Source organism: Scyliorhinus torazame, chromosome 9, assembly GCF_047496885.1.
Source record: "Scyliorhinus torazame isolate Kashiwa2021f chromosome 9, sScyTor2.1, whole genome shotgun sequence".
Taxonomy (NCBI): Eukaryota; Metazoa; Chordata; class Chondrichthyes; order Carcharhiniformes; family Scyliorhinidae; genus Scyliorhinus; species Scyliorhinus torazame.
This window is the reverse complement of record NC_092715.1, coordinates 74,128,165-74,136,555: the sequence shown is the minus strand read 5'-3', so window position 1 is coordinate 74,136,555 and position 8,391 is coordinate 74,128,165. Positions and strand designations below refer to the sequence as shown.

Sequence of the window (8,391 nt, the reverse complement as noted above, 5' to 3'; positions counted from 1 at the left end):
TATGTGTTTCTGGAACAGACCTCTTCATTCACCTGAGGAAGGAGCAGCGCTCCGAAAGCTAGTGACATTGAAACAAACCTGTTGGACTTTAACCTGGTGTTGTAAGACTTCGTACTGTGCTCACCCCAGTCCAACGCCGGCATCTCCACATCCACGCCATTCATTATGATCTGGCTGATCATCCAACTCAATAGCCTGATCCCCCCCGCCCCCCCCCCCCCCCATCCTTTGATCCCCTTCGCCCAAGTGCATCTAACTGCATCTTGAAAACATTTTGGCACAAAGTGGATGGTTATTTTATGGGCAGCATAGATAACATAGGCCAAATGGCCTCCGTTTAAACCATTCCACGTTACTCTGGCCCCGTGGCATTACATGTTCGCTTACTGATGTGTTAGTCAAGAGTTAAATGGTTCAAGTATAGAGTTACATGGCCTTGCTTAAGTGAAACATCCCTCGTGCCATGATTCACTTGGAGATTATCCCAGCTGCTCCCGAATAAACATTTGGCATACTGGAGGCGTTAATCCTGGATATATCCCGACCTCGATTGGCAGAAGGAGAAGACAATGGAGTTACAGTGCTGTTGGGAAACCAAAACAATGAAATTTGGCGGAATCTTTGGCTGCACTGTAATCTAATGGTTGCTGCAAACTGGAGGACGTGTAGCCTCAGCTCGTCGACGGTCTGATTCGCTGCCGATGACATCAGTTGGCGATGTGAAGTAGGCAGTTTCGTGGTCTCTCCTCCCCGGGACCAGGCGAGCGTCTGCGATATAAAAGCCGAGCAGCCTCGCCTACCAGGCTCACTCGCTCCCTGTCTAGTGCCCCGTACGGACAGAGAGGCTGAGGATGGCGACCATAGACGAGGACCCAGAGGCTTCGTGTAGCAAACTAAGCCCATCACCATCAAACACAAGCCTGACTCACCGATTCCTCGACAATAAGTTCTATTTGCTAGTGGTTATTGGGGAAATTGTTACCGAAGACCATCTGAGATCTGCCATTTCAGATATAGAGCGAGGTAAGGGGCTTGCCAGCAGCATTAACTGATGTGAACGCGGAGCTTTAGGAATAATGACAGGGGTGGGGGGAACGACGTTCAGTGTGGAAATACTGAATTTAAATGTAATATTGCAACATCAACAACAACAAAAAATCACATCTCAAATGATTTGGAGGCTATCTCGGCTTGTTTTGGGGAATTTTAACCTGTACTGTATTTGCGATTCAAAAATAACCTTGAAGAAATCAATAAGATGCAGGGCACCGATCCATTTAAGAGATGCAGTTTCATTTGATCCTTAAATTATATTATGGATAAAATATATAAACCTTACAGCTGAAAGATATGGCACCCCTCCCTGTCTACCCCACATCAAATCATCTGTTGGCGTTGCGGATCTAAGTTTCCATTAAAGGCAATTGCGGAAATCTGGATCGCTGGCTTTTTTTTTGGAGTTAAGCGCATTTATTTGAAGCAGATAAAATCCCGTTCACAGCACAATATTTAACAGATAATGCTGACGTGATGTCTCAAAGGTAGGGGCGGAATTGATGGAACAGCACATTAAGCCCCACTTGTACTGGCCTTTATTAATTCACTGCATGTTGATCTTTTGCCAAAGTACCTAAACAACCAAAAAAGTCCGACTAAAAATGGTATTGAATCAGCAGAGTTCACCAGCATGTATAACAATGCACCCATCCAGCTTGTGTGGTCAACTGAAAAGCCACCCTCTATTGCCTGCAAACTTATGGCAGTATCTTTACATGTGTTTCTTTCATATATGTTTGAATTTGATATTTTGGAATCGATGGGGTCATTTGTTGCTTTTCTTCTGGGTGGGGACATTGAAGCGTCGCATGGGTTGACTGAGCCGAAAGGCGTTGTCCACCGTCCCCCCCCCCCCCCCCCCCCGTGTATAATAGCGACTGAGTGTCAAATTGATACTGTCTGAAATTGACAGTAATTCCCATTTGGTCGCATTCAACCTGTACCTCAGGAAGAAAGGGTTTTGTTTAACGATGGGTAATGTTGAATATTATAAGGGGGAATAGAGAGAGAGAGAGCAAGACGAATGATGGCGAGAATTGTTCTTTGCAACGCCCTGGGCTGCTGCTGTTTCTCATTCATTGAAGCCGGTACCGGCCCGTGGGCGTGGCGCAGTCTCCGCACTGCGGTCTCTCCGGAAACGGCGAGTGAACATTCAGACAAAGGGAGGGACACTGGGACAGGCGCCTGCTGGGAATTGTAGTCCTCTAACTTCACCCCCACCCACACGAAGATGTTGGGAGAAGCTACCACACCTTCAGAAACGAATGCAAAGTGCTTTCAAGCGTTTGGTTTAACTTGGTCAAATCATTGTTTTGCAGTAGACATAATACAGGCGAATGGTGTGTGTAAATGGAGAGGGGGAGCTTGGTTCGAAGGAGCAGAATATTTCTGTTCCTTTTAAAAGAGATGGAGGTGCATTTGCTGCGGTTCTAATCATTCCATACGCATTAGATTGTTCTGGAAAATTGAACTGTTGCCAAGCATTACCCGGTATTCGCAAGGGATACAAACATATATTTCAAACCAAGACCCCTTTGGGTATTAATTAGTCTGACGGGTAAAACTGGTGGTATAATTTGCAAATATTCTGAGTAAAAAGATTTGTATTTTATATTGGGGAAAAAATGCAATAATTCCAGTGAAAAAAAGGTGTACTGCAAACAGGATTGGTTATATATGAATGAAAAGCATAGTTTACTGATTATTGCAGCTGTGTTTAACACTGAGTGTAAATGGAAGAATAGAGAGTAAATTACATGTGCAAAAACACATCCATCACCCCTGTCTCTGCCATTAATTGAATGTAGAGGGCATATTTACATTTTTAAATAAGTCTATTAATAAATTATTGCTGTGCTTTTACCTAGCCCCACCTGTCTGTCCTTGGCTCGCTTTCCTATTTAAATTTCCTTAGGCTTCTGAACTCCATGTCTCATTGTTCATTCAGATGGGTGGGGCAAGGAGAGCAGCAGCTATCTCCATAATCACTGGTTGCTACTCCATGCTTAGTCAACAGGGGACATGCCTGCTCAAAGGTTGGATTGGGTTTAATTTTTCATTTTACCCTCTGCCACCAACTGATATTGGAACGTTCCAGCTCGTGACATGACAAAGAATATTTGTGGCTGAATAAGGAAAGCTCGACACTATTGTCCATAAGTATATGCTTGTGTTTATGAATAAAATGAGTAACGTGACACCCAGCAATCTCCAGACAGCAAGTTGAAGCTAGCTATACAAAGAGAAATTCAGAAAGAAAAAATGTAAACATTAGGGCTGCTCATTCTTTTTTGTACTAATTAGTATTTTTTTCCCCCAATTTTAAATGAGCTTTTATTTAATTATAGTGCTTTCCCTTTGAAACAGGGACCATAATATTATCTATCCATTCTAAATGTCTTCTCATATTTTCCACTATTTTTAGAAATGCATTATAAACATGTTGATTTTTAATCAATGGAGCAGATATCTTTTTGATGGACTGTGTGTATTACCTTTACCTATTTATCCTTTAATCACCACTGACTTCTCCCAATCCTGGAGTCATAATTTAAATTGAAGATGGGCAAAAGGATATGTACGACCATAAGACATAGGAGCAGAATTAGGCCATTCGGCCCATTGAGTCTGCGCCGCCATTCAAGCATTGGCTAATATATACAGCATAATATGCTGTGATAGAATATCTGTTCAGGAAATGTTGTTAAGGAATATAAGTAAAATCTCTGCTAATTTGTAATATTTTATAGAAATAGCAGTCAAAGCTTTCTTGTGCACTCTTTTGGCTTCTGGCAGCATCATTGTTACCAGGTCAGTCTGGTAATGTAATGCCTACGTTTCTCGACCAATATGCATAGCGAGGTCGAATGATCCCACTGTGGCAGTTTGAGGATTTTAATTCATTGAAAAAAAGTCTGGAAACAAAGAAAGTAGCTTATATCAAGTGATCACAAAGATGCCAGTTGTTGTAAAACCTCAACTGGTTGACGGATACTCTTTCAGGAAAGAAAGGCGAGGTCCTCACCCGGTCTGGCCTATAAGTGACTCTTGTACCACACTAATATGGTTGACTCCTAACTGCTTCTGAAGTGGCCAATCAATTGTATCCACCCAAGGGGTGAAGAACAAATACCAGCCTTGCTAGTGATATCTATATCACAAGAATGATTTGGGAAAAAATAATGTTTTCCAGCACATTCTATATTTTCAATCAACAATATACTGAACAGGTAATGATGACCATAGGCTGCTTTCCCCTTTGAGGGGGAGAGGTGACTGATGATGGTTTACCCTGAGGATCACCATACCTCAGGCGAGGGGCAAGGTTGAGAAGGCTGGCCTTCATGAATAACTTCAGCTGGTATGGGAATTGAACCCTTGTTTCTGTATCACAAACCAGCTGTCTATCCAAGTGAGCAAAACCTGCCCCATACAGGTATTTAAACGACTCCTGTGACATATAGATATTTGTTGCTGAAACAGATGGATTTAAAAATGCATAATGAAATACAGCAATGATGATAGGTGATGAGAGTCAGTGTTACCTGTTAAGGATGCATGCTGAGAATCAAGCAGGTGCTTTGCAAACCAGCTGATTTGGACAGTCAAGCAAGTCATAGCAATAACCTAACAGATACTACCTTTGGTCCCAATGACTTGCCTTTGGGGTGACTCACCCTTTTCACTGCAGTGATTAGAGCTAGGAATTGGATTCATGCCTGGGCATTAAACTGATTAGTCACAGTGTCCTTTTGCTGCTTTTCTGGCTTGCAAGAAGGAACAAATGTATCTGTGAGTTTGGCACAGGCAACTTCAACTGTAAATAATTGCAAGGTTAGGAGTTTGGATTTTATTGGCTTGTGACCAATTCAGCAACTTGATATTTTGCTCTAGGAACCTGTCACAACTTTGGTTAGCAGAAAACAAACTGAGATTTGTTCAACTCATAGGGCCAGAGGGAACATTGTATGCATTATTCCTCCAGTGTTGATTACCCAGTAGTCACATGCCCCCCCCCCCCAAATGTCCTTAAATCACACACGGAAAACCAAGTGAACAGATTGAGGATTTAAATTTTCTGAATATTTATTTATCGAGACTTGAATGAGATGGATCAAAGGTAGCTATCAAGTAACAGTATTAAGAAATTTCATTTATTTCATTGCAAGTGGTAGCTATATTGGGAGTTGTACAGCATTATTGACCAAAGGCTGTTTTGTTACTCAGTATAGATTTATTACTGGTGGTCCCTGAGGGAAGATGTGATGGTGAAAGTACTGGCTTATGATCCTTGGAAGGCATCTTTGCACTCCAGCCAAGGGCATCAGCTTCCTTTTGTTCCAACAAGATCATTGTTAAAACAATATGAAACGCTGCATTTCTCTACCATTTCCTTGGGTATAGATGAACACTGACAGAATGGATGCTGAAACTATTTTTCCCCTTGGCGGGGAGGCCAAAACTAGGGGACATAGCATTAAAAATAAGGGATCTCTTATTTATGATGAAGATGAGGAGAATTTTCTTTCAGAGAGTTGTGAAGCTGTGAACCTTTTTTTTAAACCAGAGTAGTAGAGGTTGGGTCATTGAATATTTTAAAGTCAGAGATAGATAGACTTGTGACAAACAAGGGAATCAGAGGGTATCGGGGTAGGCAGAATAATTGTACTGGACCATAATTCGATCAGTCATGATCTTATTGAATGGTGGAGGGACCAAATTGCCCATTCCTATTCCTAATTCATATGTTCATATGCTTATTGATCAACGGCATTCATTATAAATAAGTAGGAAATGTAACATCTAGAATCAAAATAAATCTCTTTTGAAATATACCACTTGATGATGTGTCAGTGGTATAATTATTCACTGAGTCTCTTATATGTGTGTGCCAACGATATAGCCAGCTTCTACTGCAGTCTAGTTTCTCAAACAGATGTTTCAAATGTTAAAGATCCCTGTAGAGGCCAATAACTTTTTAAAAATTCATATGAATTTCCCAGTGACCATTGCAAAGGATCACCCAAGATTTCACATTTTAAAATGTTTACTGTAACAAATAAACAAAAATCAACATTGACTAAACACTACTTAGTCGGCAACTAATACACTAACTGCAGAAAAGATGTTTCATATTCACTTAATGCAACTGAAAAACCCACACCACGTTTATACATTGCCCTCTCAGTGGAAATGTGTTTAAAGACCCCAAGCACCTCCTAGCACCTTCTGGTCGCCACACTACCAGAAGAATGTGGAAGCTTTGGAGAGGGTACATAAAATATTTACCAGGATGTTGCATGGTATGGAGGGCATTAGCTATGAAGAGAGGTTGGAGAAACCTGGTTTGTTCTCACTGGAACAACAGAGGTTGAGGGACAAACTGATAGAAGTCTACAAGATTATGAGGGGCATAGACAGACTGGATAGCTAGAAGCTTTTCCCCAGGGTGGAAGAGTCAATTGCTAGGGTGCCTAGGTTTAAGGTGCAAGGGGCAAGGTTTAAAGGAGATGTACGAGGCAAGTGTTTTACACAGAGGGTGGTGGGAGCCTGGAACTTGCTGCGAGGGAAGGTAGTGGAAGTAGATATAATAGTGACTTTTAAGGGGTGTCTTGACAAATACATGAATAGGATGGGAATAGAGGGATCTAGTCCCCAAAGGGTAAGGGGTCTTAGTTCAGACAGGCAGCATGGTCGGTGCAGGTTTGGAGGGCAGAAGGGCCTGTTCCTGTGATGTCATTTTCTTTTTTCTTTGTTCTATTAACAGAATTGCTTTCCCTGCCTCACCGGCATTCTGCTTGGAGCTTTACAGTCTATTTTTGGTGCTTGGCATAGCACATGTTGTGGGTCTTCTACCCTGAATCACTCTGGCTGACTCTGAGAGCCTGTGAATCTATAAGCAACAAGAAAGACTGTCTCCTTGTTTGTGTCCAAAACTTGCACTGTACTGTCAATACATTTTGACCTGTGTCCCTGTCACCATGGCAACCTGCTCTCATGGGTTTGTTTCTGGGCAGATTTTAGTATGAGGTCGCATGAGCTTGTCTCTAAACTACTCCATTTTATCTTGAATTCAAGGAGACAGTTTAAAACATAACCATCTTTTTAAGTCCAGCATTCATAACATGAGTGATCATAAATTTGTGATGTTATATTTAATAAATATTAAAATGGAAATCATCTTTCCACTGAAATGTTATTATGCATGAAGTATTTTTACTGCTTTTATTCTACTTTCTCTGGGAGACATATTTATGTTGGAATACAGATTGATGAGGTTTGGTGCCCACTTGTAACTCAGCCAAACACAAATTCTCCATGTGCAAAGCTGGACAGGTAGTGTCACCAGGCTGTTTGATCTTGTAGGGTATTTGAGTCAAGCTCAATCCTATCTTTATGGCTACACATTTTCACAAACTAGGATGGGTGTTTGGTTAGGGGTCAGCTGTAGAAACCTTGTTTGATTTTCCTGTCTCACAATCAGTGGTGTTTTTTAAAATAAATTTAGAGTACCCAATTATTTTTTTTCCAATTAAGGGGCAATTTAGCGTGGCTAATCCACCTAGCCTATACATCTTTTGGGTTGTGGGGGCAAAACCCATGCAGACATGGGAGAATGTACAAACTCCACACGGACAGTGACCCAGGGCCGGGATTCGAACCCGGGTCCACAGCGCCGTAGGCAGCAATGCTAATCACTGTGCCACCGTGTTGCCCTTTGATCAGTGGTGTTGAGACCAGCAATAACACTCCGACTAATATTCTGCCAGAATCAGCCTACTCACCAGATCCTGAAGATTAAACATGGAACTTTCTTAATATATATAGCTCAGTATTGAATGGTGTTCATTAAATCAAAATAATGTACTATATTACTTTCGAGCTGTCTTAATGCACAATATTATGACACTGTAAATTTTTCATATTTCATATTTAGTCATTCATGAGGAATTATTGGATATACTGTGTGGAATCGTTGACGGAGCTGGAAAATGGGGGGGAGCCATTTAAAACTGACTTGGGTGGGACCAGATGATCCTGATGCTGGGGGGGGTGCGAAATTGTGCCCACAATTTCTTCGGATACAATGATCACATGAAACCCGAGGATTGCCAGCTAGTTAAGAACATTTGAATTTTCTTTAGTTTATAAATTTAGAGGGCCCAATTCTTTTTTTTCCAATTAAGGGGCAATTTAGTGTGGCCACTCCACCTACCCTGCACATCTTTGGGTTGTTGGGGTGAGACCCATGCAGACACAGGGAGAATGTGCCAACTCAACATGGACAGTGACCCGGTGCTGGGATCGAACCCGGGTCCTCGGCGCTGTGATGCA

At 41.8% G+C, this 8,391-nt stretch overlaps 1 protein-coding gene across 1 annotated transcript in view; it reads left to right on the top strand.

Annotated features, from left to right (window-relative positions):
- The first annotated feature begins 755 nt into the window (after positions 1-755).
- The window catches only part of map1b (microtubule-associated protein 1B), a 171,115-nt gene continuing 163,479 nt past the window's right edge, over positions 756-8,391 (top strand). Inside the window, exon 1 of the mRNA XM_072516146.1 lies at positions 756-1,023. Coding sequence (XP_072372247.1) covers positions 852-1,023 — 172 coding nt within the window. The 5' untranslated portion in view covers positions 756-851. The remainder of the gene's footprint in view (positions 1,024-8,391) is intronic.